General features: G+C 39.8%; 1 protein-coding gene across 2 annotated transcripts; it reads left to right on the forward strand.

Annotated features, from left to right (window-relative positions):
• Positions 1–10,751: 10,751 nt before the first annotated feature.
• SSR1 (signal sequence receptor subunit 1) lies at positions 10,752–22,468 on the forward strand. 2 transcript variants are annotated; one of them, XM_057369129.1, is made up of 8 exons: positions 10,752–10,850; positions 12,841–12,959; positions 15,202–15,289; positions 15,478–15,740; positions 16,500–16,576; positions 18,390–18,468; positions 19,215–19,308; positions 21,671–22,468. In XM_057369129.1, exons 1-8 carry the CDS (start codon positions 10,766–10,768, stop codon positions 21,736–21,738), a joined length of 873 nt encoding a protein of 290 aa, XP_057225112.1. In that variant the 5' UTR covers positions 10,752–10,765; the 3' UTR covers positions 21,739–22,468. The 2 variants fall into 2 exon arrangements, with proteins under 2 accessions (XP_057225112.1, XP_057225113.1); XM_057369130.1 differs by having other exon boundaries at positions 12,847–12,959.
• Positions 22,469–22,683: the final 215 nt, after the last annotated feature.

A 22,683-nucleotide genomic window follows, 5' to 3' on the forward strand; every position in this document is an offset into this window, starting at 1 on the left:
TGAGACACTGGAACGGGTCGTCGGGAGAAATTGTAGATGCCCCATCCCTGGAAGTATTCATAGCCAGGCTGGATGGGGCTCGGAGCAGCCTGGATTACCCCCACAGCAGTGGGGTTGAAGCTAAACCATATGTAGTGTCCCTTCCAACCCAGAGCATTCTGTGATTCTATGRATTCATGGCAGCTGTCAACATATCAAGACTCTAATGTGGTACGTCTGTATAATATTCAATAATAAAGCCTTAAAAATACTGCATCTTCAAGCCCTCTTGAGTGGAAATAACCATTTCTGCCACAGATTCATGGCTGGTAAAACTCTGGTAACAATCATCACTAAAACACTATTGATGGTCTCTGTCCTCTGTAATAGATACTGAGAACAGTTGTATTTGCTATACTCTGAAATATTGAACTCCAACCTTTATTAAAATAAACTCTAATTGAAGCCAAAGGAATCCCAAATTTCCACGCCTTGCTTAGAAGTATCTTAGCTCCTGTCACCCCTTACACTGAATGGCATTATAATCTGTTTATACAGCAATATAACATAGGATTMAGACAATAAAAGTGACTGCCAGGCTTTTTCTATTTAGTACATAACAGGTCGTTTTAAGAGCAATTTTTAAATGCAGTCTCTTTTTTTGGTAGATGTTTTCCTATTATCCAAGTGGTATATGTAAAAGCTATAAAAACCTATGATTGTGCAGAAAACATGGATGCTTGCCCTGWGATACTTTTAAAAAGATAAATACAATAGGTGTCATTTGCATTTGCAACACTTCCTTTAAGTCAGCTCATAGAGAGTCTCTGTGCTCATTTTCCCCAATGCACAGCCACCTGCAACAAAAATAAGATTATAATCAACTGTTTACTAATCTTTTTCCTGGAACCAGGCACTGGAGGACTCTTAATCCATGTGGATTAATCCATGTGTGTAGAGAAGGTGCTATTCTACAGGTTTTTTTTTTTCACTCTCTAATGAATTATTCGGTGCTCTTAAGTAAACATACCCATTTATTGTAATGACAGGGGRCTGTTTGAAACATAATACTGCCAGAGGATTTCCACATTCTTTTTTGCTCCTTCTATGCTTCATACTTCCACATAACTTTTCACAGCCTTGGAGTGCAGCACACTTTGTTTTGTCCCAGGCTTTAAACACTCCTTTGGAAAAAGGCACAAATTGTTCCACAAACAATTCATCTGCAACGGGGTTAAGGGAAACAGTCCACTAGGCAATGGTGATGTTTTCAGAAGGAGAAGGAGGAAAAAGGTGCCAGTCATCCCTAATCCATGGGAGTACAGACATCTATCAGACTATGTATTTAACTTGGACCACTGTAGGTCCATGTTCTCTGCTATACAAGACTATCCTTGGAAAACTATTACCTCCCTTACCCTACACATAGCTACATTATTATATCTCCTGAAGGTTAGGAGTCAAAATGTTTGCTCACACTCAGAGACGCACTAACTCTGTACTTAACACAGCATATTATGTAGGACAAGTATTCACACTGAAGCTGGGAAGCCGGGTACAGAGATCATACTCAGAATCTCTGGAAGAACAGCAGTGTCACTCCTTCCTGGAAGAAGTGACTTGAGAGGACCACTAACAGCTTCCTTTTCATATYTGCAGGATGAAATGTAGCACRCAGTGGCAAGAAAAGACACTKCCTGCCAGCTCTGTGMAGCAACCTGTRTTTCTGAGCCCAACTTGGAAAATGWGACATGCAGTATGTCCCTGTTGGTGAGGCTAAACATGAGGGGGATTTCAAGTGCCATGTGCTAGGAAGAGTTATAATGACATTTATGTATAACACTCCCCTCCCCTGCCAAAGTATGTCAGGCAGTACTTTGTAGTTCATAGTGCAGTCTAACAGATCTTTAGCTGGTGCAAAGCCTTTTCAAATCAGCAGACTTTGTCAGATTTTGAGGTCAGCTCTTATGCCTTACTGGCATGGCATGAGTTAAGCACATGAACAATAGGGACTGTACAGAGTACGGGGAGACATGAGAGGGGGGAACAAAGCATATGGTAAAGGGACTCTTAAAATTACATGACTGGCATAAAAACCTATATGAAAATKGAAAACAGCATCTACATCCCAAATAGTTATCATGGCAGCACAGCAAGTGACCAGGATCTCCCATGCAATATGGTTGGTATTCCAATATTCTAGGCTATAATTAAACTTTACGCAATACAATGGTTTAAATGGAATAGGCACACATGTATATGAAAGAAAAATTAGCTAATATGATACTTGCATACWGCTGTGAACATTCATGTAGTACCATCACTCCTGATTAAAATAGATACATGCTGAGGAGGTCAAGGTATACATGCATTAAGTTTCAAACAAAATACCTATTTTCTCCAGCTGTATTATTTCCATGAATATTCTTTGAAATTCCTGTAAGAAACTTAATTCTTCCTTTGAKGCCATATAAATTTTGGGGTACCTCTCAGAAAACAGTAGGGTAACTAAGCCATAGAAACACTTGCTGTAGAAGCAACGTGCCTTTCTGCACAGTTGATTGGAAGGAGTCTTTGGGTGTGGACACATTTTTCCCCAGAGGAGGAATCCCTACGCGAGGAAGAACCACCACATCAAAGGAGAATGTTGGGCTGGCAAAAAGAAAACACTACCAAAAAAGAATTGCAGGAGCCTGGGAGATGTTTCATTGCCAGAGTAATTATCAGTTAATCCCATTGTAAGTTCTCATCAAGAGCCATTTCCAGAAATGGGGAGTCACTGATGGATTGTAYTATTAAAGACCCTCCATAACAGACATGTCTTATTTTCTCACTCAACCCCCATCTCCCTATTTAAGACAYACTCAGATTTTGATTCTGAGACACAGTTTCCCAGAGAAGATAACTTGAACTCAGCTAGCAAAACTCCCAGTCCAGAAGGAGCYATGGTAAGATTCTGTGCTGCTTGAATGCAGGCTTGAATGATGAAAATACCCTTCCCAGATAAAATTAGTAGTAGTGCTTTCATAATACTTATATTGCAAAATTTTATATATAAGTAAGCTGGGCCTCACAGATAACATAAAAGAGAAGTGTTAAGAACGTCAAATGCAGGTGCTGTAGTTGTGCCTTGAATTAACTGAGTAGGAATTTAGAGGGCAATGCAATTGCATTGTAGTTCCCACTCAGATTACAAATTATTAAAATGTTCCATTAATATTTAAATTAAATAATGTTTAATTAAAGTTACTACAAATGTAAAACACTAAATTAAAATTTAAACTTAAAGATTTACGAATTACTTGCTTTTGATAGGCGGCCACTGGACAACAAATAAAGCCTCCAAACAACTGGAGAGAGAATAACATGAGTTTACAATCTGATTCTTTCCATGAAAACACAGTGCATGTACCAGGCCTGATACAGTCAAACAGAGAAGTGAAAATCAGTATAAAGAACAGTGTAATACGGTACAACAAAAGCGGAAGTACTCCGAGAGGGTTTCCACCAGAATCTGAGATGTCATTTCTTACTTATACATTTGGGCTGTTTTTCAGTTATAGGTGGTGTAAAAAAAAATACCCAAATCTTTTAAACATGGTGGATGAAATTCTAGTCCTGTTTATTACTAAATTTATWATAGTATCTAGGAAATTCAGTAAAAACAAGTACAGCCTTCTCCCAACAGACTAATTCAGTAGCGYTTCAAAGACATTTTTGGCCTTCTTCCTTTATCTTCAGTGAGTAAAATTTCTCTTCTATCAGCCTTCTCAAAATTCACTAAATAGAGCAATTCATAGAGTACAAAAGACTTTTTCATTGCTTACTTCTTTAATGCAAATATTTCTTGTTCTTAATTTTCTACAATTAAATGGGTTAGCCAACAGTTGAATTTGGATTTCTTCGTAGTTTTTGTTTCCTTTTTAAAAATTCTTGCTTTAAAGTCAGGGATTACTATAAATTAAGCCAAAATCTGACAATTACACCCTTACACTTATCACTCCACAGGAGCTTGATACAGGTGCAAGGACTGTAGGAATTGTAGAAGGACAAACTTCTTAATTGTCATGATTTTGTGATTCTGGCCCACACTGACTTATCCTCACAAATGGAAAATTTCCCCTGAAGTTAGTGAAAAAATAGTTTGCATTAACTGGAAGAGGGTGTCACCTCTTGTTTTGCAACATCAGAATGACACAACTCCACCAGTACAGTAACAGTATGGGTGAGGTTTACTCAAATTTATCCTCATTTGCCTTTCCACCTTCTCTGAATAGAATGCTCTCAAGCCATGCGACCTCTCCTTCTTCCAATTAGTTGGTGATATGAATCCCACCCCCCCATTCCCCCCCCAGGAAATGGTGAAAGTTAGCAAGGACTAAGGACTCTTTACTCCACCATTCTGGGATATCACTTGCTCCCAAGGAAAAATAAAAGCAGGGAGATTTAGAAAAGGGATAAAGAGGATTCCAATAAAGGCATTCTCTCCCCTCATAGACCAGGGAGCCCTTTACAGCTCCTTCTATACATCCCAACCTTATTCTCCTCCTCCCTCTTTATGCACAGCATGGTCTAGGTGGAGGGTTGAGTAAGAGTCATATACACAGTAGCACATTCTTCATTACGCCTGGCACAYGCAGGGAAGTGTGTTTCAATCTTTAAATCACACTTTAGCAGGCAAAAGTTACTTTTTGACAGTTGTGTCTATCAAAGTTTCAGTGATGCAGCTTTGTTTCGCTCCTCAGAGCCAGAACAGAATCAGCCTGCCTCCAGCTCTTCTCAGTRTCAACTGAGAAGAAACTTCTCAGTTGACACTGAAGAAACTTCTCCACTTTCTCAGTGTCAACTGCACAGATCTCCATCTGCAAAAATAACAGGGGGTGCACCTAGTGGATCCACAGATAGTAAACTTCAGCTCTTTTCTGACTCCTTGGGCACCATCCCACAGCACTGAGGGAGGAAAATGAGAATAGGCACAGAAATGGCTCCTGTCCTTGCAAACAAAATTCCAGGGAGAGAGGGATAGCAAGTTGGCAGAAAGTCAACAGCTACTATCTAAGTATAACAAGCTGGCTCCTTAGCTTAAAATCCTGCAAGAAGAATTTGAAAACGAGCAAGCTGAGATGAAGAAAACACAACAGCTTTGTGAGTTCAGAAGGGAGAATCAAAAGCTGCAGCAACAGAGGGTGAAAGACCAAGGACAAAACCACATCCTGAAGCTTGAAACTGATGGAGAGAGATATGATATAGTCGGAAAACCACAGACGGCTACAGAATAATTCAGTCTGACACTGTAAGCACTGAAAGTATCTATAATGCACAGAGTTCCTAGTCACCATGTGCAGCAGTTCCCAGCTGCCAGGTGCAGCAGTTCCCCTTCCCTTCTGGGGACAAACTCCCACCCTTCAGATTCCAGCTGAGGGTTCTGTCCAAAACACTACTTTAAGAAYCTTAAAGGTAAGATAGCATTGCTGAAATCCTTTACTGGATTTGAGTCCAGGTGTGGAATTCTGTCTTACACAGATATTAACAATCTAATTTCAGGCACTGATGAAATGCTTTGCAATTTATTATTTCAAGTAAACAAGGGAATAAAAAGATAAGGGTATTTTTTTCTTTTTTTACTTCTTCAAGGGGAAAATGAATGAAAGGATAAGAAAGCAAATGTCATATCACATAGTTTGTTACCTTCTCTCTTTCTTCAACTTCACAGAAGCTTGTAGATAGTTTTGTCTGTATCTTATATGGGTTGGGGAATGCTCAAAACTGGACACAAGATTCTAGATGCACCCCAATACTGATTAGAGATGTAACAGTCACTCACAGAGAAAACAGATCTGTTTTGTTCATTTCCCACAGCATAAAGGTTAATATCTAGAAATTAATCTTCGATTCTTTTTTTTTTTTTTTTTTTTTTTTTTAAATATTGACAAATCTATCTTAGCCTCAGCTGGCTCTCTTATTTATTGATTACTCCATATGCAATCACATGTACACGTTCTCTTACTGGCTGTATTTTATTTCCCTATTGTACAATCTGTAGGCTTAAAATAGAATTTTGCTTTTGCCATATGTGACAATACTCATAATGACAATACAAAGAGATTGAAGGCTGTTTGGATATACTCAGTGCTGCTAATGAATACTGCTGTAGTGTAAAGAGTTCACTCCCTGGGTAAGTGTCTTGGTTTGAGACAACGTTTTCAGAGAAAAATGTTACAGAGTAAATATTTCCTCTGAAGTGAAAAAAATTGATAATTTTTTCCCACCAATATGAAATAGATGTTTGGGCCAAAATGAAGAGAAAAATAGTTTATTAACAAAATAAGGTGCCCACAGGGCACAGATTAAAAATGAGTAACTATTGGATATTTAAAACTCAAAAGTGCATGCCGCTCCCTCCCCACCTCAGCTGCTCAGCATGTGGTGAGGAGAAAGATGGTGKGGCTCCTGTCCCTGGGGGAAAAAAAGAAACAAAAGAAAAGGTCCTCTGGCCACTCGGGCAACAGTGAAAAAACCTGGAGGCAGTYCTCTCCTCACGGTGGATGAAACAGAGGGCTCGGTGTTCTTTCCTCTGGCCAGCTTGGCGTCTCTGGAGTCTGGGACAATACGGAGTGGCACCCACAGCTTTTTCCCTKCYGGCRCCYRGCTGGTCAGCACTTGCCTCCTGGTTCTCRGACCACAGCCCTGCTGATCCSCTCCAGAAAATCACAGGAGTYGCARAAGGGGTGRCAGCCCAGRGAGAGMTGTTTGCCCAAGCTAACAAACCCCAGCTAGCTAAGCAGMARCAATGTAACTCCACTGCAGRAAGTGAGCTGAGGTCCAAAAGCCCGCGGCAGGTGGCAACCCAAAAGCATGCTGCATTCCCAGCTGCCCCTGCCCCTTCTTTTGKGTCACATTTAAAGGCACAKACACCTTTTGGGCATACAAGCTGTCGGAATATAGGAATACAGGATTGGCACAAAATCAACTCAGTAAGAAAGACTGGACTTAYGAAATCCACGTTCACAATGACATGAATCTACCAAATAGCCGACCTATCACTGAATTAGTAGMAATAATTAACTGAGAGTATAGAATAAAAATAGCTTTTTATCTTTTAATGTCAACAACTGTGTTCTGCTCTTCATGCAGAGGGAAGATAAAAAATCTGGTGGCTAAAAATACTCAGTATGCTTTAAAATGTGTATATTGCAAAACCATCACCCCAGCCTTCAACTCCAGTGTTGCAAAGTCTTAGGCTGGCAACTTTGGACAAGGCCAAAGGGAGCTCTGAAGTTCCTTTCCTGCTGCCATCATATGGAGGATATGGAATCCATAAATCTGATTAAGCAATCATGGTTAGCAATGACAAATTTATCTAGACTATTAGTGTTTCCATTTGATTTTTTCAATTTCTCAAAAAAAMCCCTAATTATTTAGTCAAGTTTGTGGAACACCATTTTCCATATATCTCTTTGAGAYAGATCTCTTTCTTCTTTTTCTTTTCCTTAGATAAAATGCAGAATCTCTGTGTGGTTGAGAGTATTTTCTGCAATAGGGTAGCTAAAATTCCTTCCTGAATAAAACTTGGGGTAGTACTGATCTTCAAAGAGCCACKACAATTCAGTCAAAAATTTAGCAGATCTCATTAAGAGCTCCTGTGTACACTAGTTTGTGTCCTGTATTTGCACCCAGTCAGAAGCAGCTGACAGGACTTCCAGGGATGAGGGTTGCTACATGACCCCTTTCTGCCTGCATCAATTTCAGAAAAGTTGATTCCCCACAGTTATAATCAGTGGTGAGAATGAATAATGTCAGCTTGACAGGTCTAAGTGGGAGATTCTCACTGTAATTATTAATAACTGCCATACTCACTAACTGCTTGTAATTTTGAAATGTGCTATAGAAATTAAGAGGAAAAAAATCTCAGAATTCAATATCCATAGAATTATTTCTCTAAACTACAAAAGGTAATGAAGAGATAAATTTTGTTATCTTGTTGTTTTATTTTAAAGTGTAGTATTATCTCTTCTGATTTTACTGGGCACAATAAAATATGGGAGGGTATCAAATCACCAACTATTAGAAGAAAATTTTAGAGTTTTTGACAGATTCTGAAAAGCAGAAAAATTGATGTTATCTGTGAGCCCAAGAAAAGTTTCAAAAAGATAGCAAGCAAAAATRACAAGCTATGTTTTTGGGGTGCACTGGATTAGGGGAGTTACTTATCAAAACTATTACRTTGAGCTGAACCTGAAGAGAATTGAGTAGGATGCACTCATCTGGGAGATTCATTTAGGAAGTTCAAAGTGGAAACATCAGGAAAACATTCCTTATAGATCACAGACTAGGAATGCTCATTCTTTTTTTAATACAAGTTATGAAACCGAAAGCACATTTTCTAACTGGAAACCTTCTTATAAATGCAAGGATACAGTGTCTGTATTTGATTGCAATCACATTCCCATGGGCAGCACGAACTCCCAGTGAACACCAGTCTTCTCAGAATGAGCATCCAGCATAAGAGATGTGAAACCTCAGTGTCACAATAGTGGCAAATACTGTCAACACTTATTTTATTATGCCTGTGACATGGAGCAATCCATGCAAAAGGAAAAAAAAAATCTCTGCTGCTTGTTTCAGGTTTTCATCCTGATTTTTCTTTCAAATTATAACTTGTTTCATATGGGTAGAGTACTTAGCACAAAAGAATGCAGCCTAATAGGCTTTTAGGTACAGCTGTAATATTGGAGTCACTCTTGGCTTGGGGTGCTGCTGAAGCTAGTCAAGGTACTGCAGTTATTCTCAGATACACTTTTAATTAATACCTTTCAATGCCCCCACCACATACAAACTCAGTATGAGCACCATACAGGTTAATTAATTGGTAACATCAAGATTAGTTCACTCAGATGGAAAAGCAGAACATAAAGTACATAGTCACTGTGTAGAAGACACAAAATGTTTCAGCCCCTGCAGTGTTATATAGGAAACCTCCTACAGCATGCCAGTATTCTCTTACTTTCCTGAAGGAAAAATAATTCACCCCTCCCCAATAAAACCTCCTGCATAACAACCAAACCACAACTAGGAGAAAGACATCACAACCTGGTAAAAGACCTTTCCAGAAAGAATAATATTATATCATKGAGTCAATATTATCTGACTAGAAATACTTTTAAGTGGCAATGAATGTTTTCCAGTTTTCATAATCACTTGTCACTTTCAGTCAATACTCAACAGCATTTCAGTGACATTTTTAGTATGTGAAAATAAGATCAAGCTTAGCTAGAATAGTTACTTCTGATAATTTTTTGGTGTAATTTGCAGGTTCAAAATCAAATGAGTGAAAATTAATCATGATAGCCTCAAGATTACATTTACCATTGCCCTAACAGCAAGTTGCATATGCCCAAATGATAAAGTCACCTCAAAATATAGAATGTATCTTAACACTATTCTTGTTTYATTGTACCTTGTATTCAAATAGCTGGACAAGCTGTGGGAGAAGAGAAAGCGTAGAGCTTGGTTTTGGCCTTGGCATTTTTATTTTCACTGAATGTTTTGAAGGTAGGTCTTGGGAAAGCTTTCCATTTTAACATCCCTTATACTGCTTTTAACAAAAGGTCTACTACCCACAGAATCACAGAACATTCTGARTTGGAAGTGACCCACTGTTGTCCAGAAAAAATTGCACTTGTTACCTGGTTTGCAACAAGGCAATCATTACACACTTGAGAGAGACATTGATCATTTATTTCTGAGTTGCACCAGTCTGGATGTTCAGTGGTATTCCACAAACCAAGCACACCAACTATCAAAACTTTTCACTATTTACACATTTTAGCAAACAAAGGCATTGCTGTTCATTATCTACAAGTTACATATTTCCCATATTAATTAGTATTTTATCTTTTATTSGTTAAYGAGTYTCTCACTTCTCATTAATTAATYMAYATGCTCAGTTTTTCTCTGCTCTGGAGTCAGGGGGTTTCTGTGGTCGGTGGTCCGTGAGTCGGTGGCCGTGATCACCTGCCGGAAYTACCTTTTATCCAGTMAGAGCTGATTCGGYGCAGTTGCTGAGTTGGGTTTAATAAGTTTCTTCCTTATCTTGGGAGTTCTGCCAAATGTCCTTGYGGCCTGTAAATTCTGCATTCTTTGTGTCCMCTATTAGTGCTACATCCTTCTACACAAGCTCTACGGCTGAGACTACTGTAGCATGACAAGCCCTAAACCTCARCAAAGCACTTCTACCGACAAGTTACTTGTCTTTCTAACACCTGAACATCACACAGAGCTTGCTTGGGAGCTGCTGTTTTACAGATTAGATCTTCAAATTCCACATTTTGGAGAATGGTCGGAGTCCAGCCCCCAGCGCTGCGCAGAACCAAGGATCACCGAGGGGCCCGAGAGCGCTATCCACAGGTTCCTCGCACGGGCGGACAGGTCGGTGCTGCGAGCCCTTTCCTGGCACCGAGGCGCCGCGCCGGGAGCGCAGGAAGCGCCGGGAGCGCCGGGAGCGCAGGGAGCGCAGGGAGCGCCCGCCCCGCCGAGCGCTCACGTGGCCGCCGCGCCTCCTGCCCGGCCGAGCCACGTCCGCGGGGGCGGAGCGGGGCGGGCGCGGCCCCGGATGGAGCGGCGCGGGGAGGCGGCTCCAGCTGCTGCTCCAGCCCCAGCGCTCGCCGCCGCCGCCATTTAGACATCCCGCCGCGGCAACCAGCGCCGGGACAGGCTGTGCAGGAGGGCTCGGGTCGCCGCGGCCGCCGCCATCACCGTCGCCATCACCGTCGCCATCACCGTCGCCATGAGCCGCCTGTCGCAGCTGCTGCTGCTCGCCCTGCTCGTCTTCCCCGCCGCGCTGCTGCTCGGGGGTGCCCGCGGTGGCCCAGGTGAGGGCGGGCGGGCGGCTGTTGCTGCCTGGGCTCGGGGAGCGGGGCTGGTGGGTGGGGGGATCCCCGCGGAGAGGGAGCCGCTCCCGCCGGGCCTGTGGAAGCTGCGCCGGGAGGCGGCGGCGGGCGCTGCTCATTCATCGCCCCGGCCGCCCGCGCACGTGGCTGCCGCCGCCGGGGCTCCGGGGCCCGGCCCGGTGTCTGCGGGGCCCCGGCCTCGTCCGGGGGCGCCCCGGCGGTTGCGGGGCCACGCTCCGGCCCCTCCCGGCGCAGCGACCCGCGGTGTCGGGCAGGGCCCAGCGGCTGCCGCCTGGGCACCCGGCTCGGGCCCGGCCGTGACAGCGGCCCGGCGGGCCCCGCCTGAGGCGGTGGCAACGGGTCTGCCCTTCTCGCCGTTCGCCGGCCGTGCTGGTGCCCACATTCGCCAACAGATGCGCTGGCTGCCACCCTGCCTTCCCACCTCGTCTGCCGCCACCCCCCGAGTGTCCTTGGCGACACCGAGGAGCGCTAATCTCTGTTTACGCTGTGGCGTTATCTGATTCATGATCTGGAAATTGCCTCCCTACTACTAAGTTTGGGAAGGCAGGAGAGGCGGGGAAGGCTTGTCTCCCAGCTCCTGCGGTGGGCTGCAGCGCACACCGTGTGCGAGTCCCTTCCCAGAGCTCTCCGTTCCCGCTATTGCCACATCATCAGCCCCTCTGACATCCATCGGAAAGACCGTAAGGGGTCTGAGGGTGTGCTGAGCAGCTGATCGCAAAGGGTGCCTATCGCTTACCTGTACCCTGTTCGTTTTTAATTTAAAAAAACTCCACCTTTATTTATAAAGGTATTTTTTCGTAGAAATTGCATGTTTTTATACACTTGCAAGTTTAAAACTTCAGCAGATAAAACCGTGGTAGTTAAGGCTCAGGTTAAGTATTGCATGTGGTCRAGCAAAAGTCTTTGAGTGTGCCTTCTAAAGACACTTGAGAGGAGGGGTTATATTTGCTCTTTGTAGCACTGACTSACAATTCTTAAGTCCTTGGATATACTTGTCCTGCTCAAGGATTCATATTTCCCATGAAAATTTTTWAWWWTTYYTTTWRRWTTTTGTATTTATAGARTTAGATTTTTTCAGACTTACATGAATCAATCATYCATTCATTTCTACTCTTTCATATTTGGAGATGTTATGTTTATTAAAAAATCCAAACCTGTCATTTTGTGCACGTGTTTTAGGAGATCTCAGCCTTCCTTTCATGTGCTCATGTGCTCTAAACTGCAAACAGACAGAACTTTGTCCCATGGCCAGTATTTTCATTAATCGTATTTGCCCAGTGTTTGAATGTATGAGGCTTGGCTTCGCACAAGCAAAGAGGCAATGAATTATCAGATTGTGCTTGTCTTGGAGCCTTTTTGTAAGTCGGGTTTCTTTTCTGACTAATGTGGTTTTGTTGAATATAGGGATAAGTAGTATAGGGTATTGAGGAGGTCATACTAAAAAGGACTTCATGTTTCAAAATGTGAATGAAACTAAGTACAAAAAATAGGAACATTTTAGCTACCTTTCGAAGTGTTCTCAGTGTGCTAATAACTTGTTAGGCTTGCTAGTCTTAGCAGAAACAGTGTTACTAAATTAATTTCCTGGCAATAGCAATGTTTTATTTTCATCTTCGAAATTGCAAAATTAAATTATTTCATATGTTAATGTGTTCAAAAAGTGCATTGCTRTGTGGATTTGAACTTGGATTTGAAATTTTTGGGTTTGAACTTAGTGGCAGATAAACGAGTAAGTGAGAARGTTTTTAGAGAAGTAATAAGGCTGAAAGATCAACACAGACATCATTTGAATAGGAGGTTTTTGCAGCTGAGGCTTCAAAATKCTGTGTTGGACAGGTTTTTGAGAAGTTCCTCAAAAACCTTAGTTTGAGAATTGTACTTCAGCACCAGTTTTCTGTTGTTTGACTAGAYATTTAAAAGACTTTCTTGTATCTGTATTTTGTTTTGGTAGGCTCAGGTTTATTAGTTGCAGCTCAAGATGCTACAGAAGATGAGGAAGCTGTGGAAGATACTGTAGTTGAAGAYGAAGATGATGAAGCTGAAGTTGAAGAAGATGAGCCAACAGACTTGGTAATTGTACATGAATATTCCTTCAAAAACATGAATTATACCAGAAGTGCTTGAAGCTGGATAACTTAAATAAGGATTTACTAACATTACTATTTTCAGATAGCTATTTCCATGGGTCTGATTAAGCCTGTGCTCAGTTTGAAGTGTCAGAAGGATTTAYCTATTCTTTCTGAATCACCAGYTGAAAAACCRCATGGGRACAACCTGTTTTCTGACTACCATARCTGTAGGGCACAAAAAACCCCACCAAGGGAGACAATCAGATTCTCCTAAGAGCCCTCTGTAGTCCTTTTCTGTCTTAAGCTTCACCTCAGTAAACTGAGAAAAGCATTGGGGGATAGAACTACTTCTTTCTGACTTCTTTGTTATTTATTTCTAAGTCRCAGCAGAGTCTTGGTTCTTAGTTAAGTGCAGTATGAATTCTGAAACCCTTATTTTGTAGCCCAGTGTCACGTGCTACACGCTGAACTCTAACACTTGTTGCAGGTTATACCCCTGGCCATGTTGCTGTTCAGGGTCACTTGCTTTAGCTTGACAAATTTTTAAAAAATTGCTTTGCCTGGGTTTCCCTCAGGAGAGTCTCAGATGTCCATTTCCAGGAAGTAATTCAATAATTGAGTGGTACCACCATAGGGACACTTAGGCTGTCCCAGAACAAAGTCCCTGGGCTTTACACCCTTACAGCCTGTGTACCCATTCTTCACATGCCTGGCACATGCCTCTTGGTTTAGTGGTGATTTTTGTTCTGGGTTCTTCCTGTTCCTTGTTGAATTATTTTTCTGTGGCTGTATTTATCTGGATGGGTTGCATCTTGTATTGACAGTTGTGGCTTCCTAGTTTCACAGTTTGCACTGATTTCAGAGCCTYCCTTTACTTACCTAGGCAACAGTTCATGATCAGTTCAGCTTTTCAAGGTGAAACTTTGCAACTTGAAACCTAAGGCTTCAGCAACCTCATGCTAAGCAAAACTAATCAGACAAGACAATTTGAAAGAATTCAGCTAACTAAATTTACAACACAAATTCAAAAAACTACAAAAAATAATTTTAAAAGTGAAATGTTTGATATAGTTTTGTGATCTGCTTATAGCAGTTAAGTGGTTGGCTTGCCAGACACTTAGTGTTCTCAGATTGGTGCAATATTTTCTCAAATCTGTGATGTAAATAAAGGAAGTTTGGGATATTGTAGGATAAGACATRCATAATAAAAATACAGATTTGGAAGACTGTTACTTGATTCTRTCAGATTTTCCTGATGCTGTTAAATTGGTGAGCTTATGGTTGACCAGCTTTTCTGAGTGGTAGAAGGCATACTGTGTCAGTACTGACAGAATGTTATTAAATAACCTTTTGGATGTAATTTGCTTTTAATAGTCAGTGTGTCAGGTACAAAACATGATGCTTTTTAGATGGTTTCTGTTATTTGTCACTGAAATGAAAGATAGAGTTTTTAATGGCATCTTGGAATCAAGATGYTACACGCTCAGCACTGGTTCCCTAGTTTATGGTATGTGTACAACTGATCTAGTAGGATTTGCACTGCTTCAGAAGGCTGTTAAGCACTGAAGTCAAATGATCCAACTTACTCGCAAGCAATTAGCTAAGACTGTTCTGTACTGGGTCAGCCTTGTTTTTGTGTGGTGGGGGCAGTGATGATCCCATGATCCCCAAGTGGAAAATAAGCCCTTAATGCTTGCATTTGCCAAATTTAAAAGCGAATCATCACAAGGTGAACTTGAACAAGTGAGTCCATGGACTTAYGTAGTTCCAGCAGCCTAACCATTTCCAGCCATACATATGCTGAACCAATTAAAACTGAATAGAAAGCTGCTRTAAGGACTCCCTGTAGTGAAAGTAAGTCGTTTGTCTTATGGCTGTCTTTATTTTGGAAATGCTTGTTTTTCTAACTAGAAATACCTTGCATGTGAACACTTAGCATTTAGATTCTGTTCTTTTCCTTCCATCCCCAAAAAGAAGCCTTACTGATGCTTYTTGATTATAAACCCTTCAGTAGAGCTAAATGTAGTTCAGATTAGTCACTGTGTCAAAAGTAACAAGTAGAAACATGAATGCTGAAAGGGATGCTCATCAAATCTAGACTATGTACTAATCCTGCAGGAGCAGGATTTGGTATGAATACTTGTCACTGTTGCATGCTTTGACACATGGGATTCTCATGAACCAAGCATGGGTTTTGCTTCACTATTCATTATAGGATTTTTCAAAAAAGTGTTTTGTCTTAGACAGAAGAAAAAGAGGAGGAAGACTTGTCAGGAGAACCTAAAGCCTCACCTAGTGCTGATACAACCATCTTATTTGTGAAAGGTGAAGGTAAGAGTCCTCTGCTTATTACCGATCTCTTTACTGTTGCTTAGACTACATCAGTGTGTGCCTCAAACAGTGAAGCTCTAAAACCACAGAGTCTGTTCTTAGATGTTCTCTGTTCAGAATTGGCTTTGTGTGGGGTGCATGAGGTTTCTAATGGTTGATTTTTTTTTTTTTTTTTTTTTGTGTTTCAGACTTTCCAGCAAACAACATTGTAAAATTTCTAGTGGGCTTCACCAATAAGGGTACAGAGGATTTCATTGTCGAGTCTCTCGATGCTTCTTTCCGGTACCCTCAAGACTATCAGTTTTACATCCAGAACTTCACAGCTCTCTCTCTGAACACAGTAGTTCCACCACAGAGACAAGCCACGTTTGAGTAYTCCTTCATCCCTGCTGAACCTATGGGTGGCCGTCCTTTCGGTCTGGTTATCAATCTCAACTACAGAGATGTAAATGTAAGCCTGATGCTGTAATTCATTTGAATCATTCTAGTTGATGTGGAGGTGTCAGGAAGGARCTACTTAGTCAAGTACCTCTCCAGAAAGTGAATGCCTCTGTATTATTTAAGCAAATCAGTAGCTACATATGCACAGCAAGTGACTGCCTACATGCACTTAAGGTTATATCAGCAGTGGAAGCTGGAGTGCCTTAGAATTGTRTTGTAGTTGGCTAAATCCCTAAAAAACCCACCTAGCCAACAAAATGAATGCTTCCTTCAGGAGAACCTAAATTTCCCTGTGCTTTTCAGATTGGGCTTTGCTAACAAACCCTACAATCAATGTGAATGCCACCTGCAATGCACTTAAGGCAAATGAAAGTCCAGTAGTTGCAATCTGGGGAAAGACTGTCCAAAAGCATTGATGGGGATCAATTTTATTCTTTGCTCTCTAAGCGCAGGGCAAAGATTAACAGATTTCTGTAACTTTGTGTCTTGGTAGTCCTAATTGGAGCTTTTCGAATGCAATGCCTCTTTTTATAGAAAGTAACATACTGAAGCCTAAACGTGACCATCTTGATAATGAGACTTTTTCTTTGTGCTTGCAACAAAACATTTGTGCTTTTATGTGTTGAGTGAAACTAGCACAATTTATAAACTTGGGAAAGTCTTGTGCATGAGTTGCTACTTTGTAGAATTTTTCCAAGAAAATAGAAAAAGGTAAATTTTTGTGTATGTTAAAATTGATTTAAAATGTTGCATGCAAAMTTTGTTCTAGGGCAATGTGTTTCAAGATGCTGTCTTCAATCAAACTGTYACAATTATTGAAAAAGAAGATGGGCTGGATGGAGAAACGTAAGGAGACTGGAAATCCAGGTTTAGTTGGTACACTGGTAGAACATTGTACTGGTGGTGCCAATGAAAATGGTTCTTGTATTGTCATTTTAATTGAATGTTAGGTCTGCTGTGTTTTGTTGATGGTGTAACAGCATTTGACTTACACAGTGATGACAGACTGAAAATATGAACTTTTCCCAAAATAAGGATCTGTATTAATAGTGGGGATCTTCAGAATTGGCACTGTGTCAGTGAGAAGTTTACAGATGTGCTTTAGCTCAGAAGGCTTTAGCCTGGAACAGGACCTGATGTTATACAGCTACATAGTAATTCAAAGCTGTTAAACTTTTGTTATGTTRCTGTACTTTTTCCTAGGAGTTGAAAGAATGCAGAGGGTCCATAGTATCAGGCTGTGGGTCCTACTGTCAAGACTGGAATAGCTTGCCTCTGGAAGACTGCAGTGTAATCTAAGWTTACATAAACTAAAGAATGTATTTGGAGTATGAGATAGAGAAACTCAGTCYTTTGTTGTTGCACTAGCTCCTTCTGTACTAGGTATCTTGCAGGAGGGATTTTTTTTCAGAGACTTACATAGATCTGACGCACCAAATAGGTTTTAAGCATATGCTGTGCTAAAATAGTTTTAAATATTGTAACACTGGAATGGAATTTTAAGTGAACCTGTATGTTAGAAAAGTTAATCTTTAGAAATATTTGTAGACAATGCTGAATAGCTCAATTGTCCTGCCACAAGTAGAAATTGCCTGATGAGAAAACGTCCTTTTAAAAAAGGTCAGCCAAAAAAAATAGCTGTAGCATTAATTTGTATTTCTCAAATAGAATAGTATAGATGAAAGAACAATTGGTCCTGTGAAAATATGTGGTACACTGAAAAAGGAGCTCTCAAAACAACTAAAATACAATAATCAGTTCATGTGAATGTCCTGTGAACAGATAATTACCATTTCAGGGATTTCAATTAAGTATCTTCTTTAGTTGAACTCCATAATTTCCTTTTTCATAAATGAGAATTCAGATGTTCAGCTTGGAATAGGTTCTTTACCTGCAAACTCCCTAAACCCTAAACTTAGGTTTATCTCTTGCTAAATATCAATATTTCTTCAGAAATATAAAAGATATTTCAGATAAAATCAAAAAGATACTTCAGATAAAGTTATTTAAAGCAAACMAAAATGCACAGATTAAAAAAATTACTGATTTCATAGATAGAATTCCAAYTGTGGAACACAGAGCAAGATAAACAAGGTCTTTCGAAGCTCTGTTGCAAATTAGTAGTGTCCTAGCAGTACTTGCTTTGCAGTAGTGTGCTAAAGGCATGTAAGAGATGTTTAAGGGTTTTATAAGGGATTAAAGATGTCATAAACAAAAATATTGCCCGTGACCCAATGTCTTGAAACTTCATGATAGTGCAAAATAGTTTGTGAAGTTACTAAATTTCTGTATTTGTRTCTTATAAGTTATCCCATTTATACTATATACACCTTCACCATTTATTCTATATATATAGTATAAATAGTATACTGTATATAGTATTTTATATATTTTTTGAATGTTCTGTCATTCAGAATTAAACTTACAGACTTAAAAAATTACATTTTTCTGAAATCCAAGTCAGAATAATTACATAATAGTTGTTAGCACTTTAGTTTCAGATTCATTGGGTATTTTCTTCACTTGCCCCCTACAAAAGTTCTTGGGAAAGATTAAGTGGACATGTGGCCAAAGCTAGGCTYAATTCCTATGCCTCTTCATAAACTTTCTTGAAAAATTGACATTTTTAGTTAATGGCTTCTTAAACTGTTTTTTAAAGGATCTTCATGTACATGTTCCTGGCTGGACTTGGTCTGCTGGTCATTGTTGGCCTACATCAGTTACTAGAGTCTAGGAAGGTGAGTAGTGTGTTTGTCTGTCTGCTTGTTAATACAAGACCTTTCTCATGTGAAAACAGTTTAATAATTGCTTCTGACATATGATGGTACAGGTAGAAGATTTATTTTTAGATCCTTCAAGGTTACTGGGAAACTAGAGAGCTCTTAAAAATGTTCATAATTGAAGATACTCTAATTGCTGAGCTCATGCCCTTTTGGTCTGCTCTTTGCCTCCACACTGAAGTGGTTGAATTGGAGTACCTTCTAATCACTGGATGTGTGTATCTACTCATTCAGTCCCCATGCTCTCTATTTTTGCCTGTTAGTTTAATCCAGGTCAGACTTCAGGGGAAAACAGCTCTCAGTCCTTTATTTAGTTATTAGCAAAGCTTTGCCATAATGTTGATGATTTTGTGAGGTCAGGTCATATGAGAATATTTTGCTAATCTGAGAAAGCAGAAAGAAACTGGTCATCACAAAGTTTGATTCATAATCAGCAAAAAATATAATGAATTTGCCCAGGTGTGCATGAAATCTTGGTGCCTTTATGTGGAATAAGTGTTGTGAGGCATTAGAAGTGGTAATGTAAAGCTTAGGGAAATAAATTGCTAATGGGAAAGACAACTCTGTACATTGACTAGTCTTACGTTTGTGCCTTAGTGAAATAGTTGTAATTCATTATACATAGCCTTTTTAGTAATTTCTGATATTTGTGCTACCCAAACCTTGTTTAAAATAAAGATCTTTTTTCTTTCTTGAATTTTCAGAGGAAAAGACCGGTACAGAAAGTAGAGATGGGAACATCAAATCAGAATGATGTTGATATGAGCTGGATTCCCCAAGAAACTTTAAATCAAATAAGTAAGTAGTCTGCCTTTCACAAACTAGAGCGTAACAAACTTAYGTGATCAGTGAATTGTAACTGAGTAAGTAGCTGATACTCATTTCTTAAAACAGCGTGTATCTTCTAGGGAATAACAATTTGTCTCAAGCACTGTGCCTACGGATTAGATTATTACTTTAGCAGCCTAGATTATTACTTTAGCAGCCTTGTAGAACAAACTTCACTGGTTGATAAAATAATGACTATTGGTGACTTTTACAATTTATTCTGTAGAATATTTTTCAACAGTCTAAAATCTCTACCCAAAACCTGGATCACARAGGAGATTTAAATAGGAGAAAATAGCTGTCATCTCAAAGTTTCTGTAAGTCGTTCGGAAGTTTACCTATGGACCAGAGTAAGCATTAGAAGTGTGTTTTAACTAAAGCCACATTAATACTTGATGTTCACGTTCTACACAAATSCAAAAGTTCTTCTTGATACCTGAAATGTCAATAGTAAACAAATAGCTGCATTTCTTTAGACTGTGGATATTTCTAACTTCTCTTACTCTTTCTTCTCTTTTGCTTTCCCATGGCTTCAGTGCAGAGTAGAAGAGGTGAGGCAGACCTTTGTGAGCTGAAGAGTGAAAAGTKCTTATTGTGTTGTCCATGTAATAATTAGGCATGGATAGAACTACAACWTCCTGCATGCCATGACTGGTGATGTAGCACGAGCAGTGAAAGATTGCAGAACAGATGCACGCAATGGCACACATTCTATATATTTCTAAWTTTATGTTTTCGTGTATTTTGTAGATACGTTTCTGGTTATATTGTAGAAACATAGTTTCAGTAGAATATTGCTGAACTATTGTTTTCTCTCACGATTCTGGGAATTCTTTTTCTAAAAGGCAGATGTTTATCTTGCCTTCCCCACTTACCTTGGCATAGTATCAGGCTGATAAACTCCTATCATCAGTAACAGTGACTGGTGTGAGGTGAGAAGGCCTTGACAAAGTGCATCCTAGACAAGATGCAAAGTGATGTGCTTTGAAAATCCTTTGCAGGAGCTACCTTTGCTTGGCAAAGATGGCTGTTTTGATCAAATAAGCATATTCTGAACCTCATTCAGTGTAGAAGGTCTAGAGGCCTTACCTATAATATGAAGTTGTGCCAGGAGTTGATGACTTTGTGCTTTTTTAATTTCTTCACCTTTTTAAGTGTACTTACACAACACAGGTAAAACTATTAGTGCTGTACATGTGAAGATAAAAGCTTTCTTGTACACTTTCTTCTGTGAGACACAACAATAATATAAAATGCAGACACACGARTTTGAAAAGCCTCAATCTAGCAAGACAAACTGAAGGTCTAAATGCTATTTCTCTCTAAAGAGCAAGCTGTCTTTAAAAGGATTCAAATCCTGGTAATGTTTGGGCCCTGCCACCATCCCTTCTTAAGCCAAATAGATATTCCTTTCTTAATAATTGAAGGAAATAATAATTTAAGAAATACTAATGGTTAAGTTGTTCTTAATTGTAGCTTTCTCATCTCCAGGTTAGTTTCAATTAGAACTCTACACTAGAATTCTTTAAAATACATGACCTTCAAGGTCTCAGATATTCTTGACTTTTTTATTGACACTTCATACTGTATGGATTGGCCTGTGAAGGCACGATGGCTGCTTCTTATGTTTGCACATACTCTAAACAGGGAGGTTATTGGAGGTTGTTCTGTTGAAGAAAATTAGTTATCAGATGCACTTAGCAATCACTTGAGCACTTCATGAAGCTTTTCTGTAATAACTGTAGAACAACAGAATGGTTTGGGTTGGAAAGGGCCTTAAAGATCATCCAGTTAAATGCAGATGCTTCCTGGAAAAGTGCAGTTTTTCACAACAAAGGCACTTTTCTTCTGCTGTTAATTGTATGGATGTGGCAATACTGCATGCAAGACAAAGCTGTCTGAAGAAGAGTCAATCTTACATTCTTCAGGCAGGTAAACTCAACCAATAGTCATCAAAATAAATAATTTAACTTTCTAAGAGTGCAATTACTGAACATGAAATTTTTCTAAACAGCAAAGCGTGCAGTTTCACGTGGGGGTGGCATAGGGGTTTGGGTTATTTTGCATTTTAGTAACTGGCAAATAGAAGAAACCTTAACCTTGGTGTTGCATGTTGTGGATTGGAAACTTTTTTGTTACTTTCTATTTAGGTTGCAAATAGTTAAAAAGGCTTAACAAGTTGTTAGAACTGGCTTCTCTGTGGTGATGCATTGCACTAGAAGGGTAGCTTGTCTTGTGTTTGGGAGGAGGAAAATACATACTCATGTAACAATTGCAGTTGATGTGACTATCTCCTTTTTTTTTCTTCTCTTTTTTTTTCCTTAAAATCTAGATAAAGCTTCACCGAGGAGGTTGCCCTACAAGAGGGCACAGAAGAGACCAGTGGGCTCTGATGAGTAATGTTAACTAGTGCAACAGTTGAACCTTTACTAATTCTGCCTGTTTGGTTTTTTTGGATTGGAGTAGTGCAGARAACCCATATCACCATAAGGAAAATACTGCTAAACATTTGGACTGAACAGATTAACTGAATGGTGTTAATATTTCTGAAAATGCACTTCTCTTTTAATTTTTCCTTTTTTTAAAATTGTTGGGGGTCGGGGGGAGGTAGCCATTAAGATTTGTGCCTGCGTGTGTCAGCAGTTGGTCTTAACAGAAACATGTTACCTGAAATGTGCCTTTAGAGTTCTTTGTAATGCTGGCTTGTCATCTGTACATTGTCATTGAAGGATTTTTCTCCTCTCCCTAATCTGAATGTCTGGTGACTTTAATCTGTCTTGATTGTATCATATCTGTATCAGAACCTGAATGCATTTTTCTCATTCAGTAAGTAACATTACTCTTTAGGGCATGCACACACTGAAGTTTGTGTGTATGTGGTCCTGTCTCAGTGGCAAGGCACTGATCATCTCAACTTCTGTATAATTTTCATTCTAAAGGCACAATTGGGTATAGCTGCTTGTAGTGGTAGATATTTTTGCTGCTGTTTTGATCTGGGCATGCAGTGACCTAAAAATCTGAACTTAGCTGCATAGATGTTAGGAAGACTCTTGCACAGCAGCAGAACTTGTGAAGCATGGAATTTGTGTGCTGAATTGGTATTACTACATAAATTTCTTTTTTATACCCAGTTTGTTAAATGGTTAGTTATTGTCTTGTGCCAGCATTTTAGGTATTCAGATTATAGTAGTAGTTCTGCAATGTTTACTKAAGAAACTATTGAATAAGCCAGAAKAACTTCTCAKTAAGTTCTTGGTTCTCTCTCCTAAGAACTAGAATGTCATATGTATCAAAACATCCATTTATTTTTTCAAAGCTTTRCAAAGATTTGCTGTACACAGTTGA

This window comes from Malurus melanocephalus, unplaced genomic scaffold (assembly GCF_030028575.1).
Source record: "Malurus melanocephalus ecotype Western Australia unplaced genomic scaffold, MMel_1.1 scaffold_103, whole genome shotgun sequence".
Classification (NCBI taxonomy): domain Eukaryota; kingdom Metazoa; phylum Chordata; class Aves; order Passeriformes; family Maluridae; genus Malurus; species Malurus melanocephalus.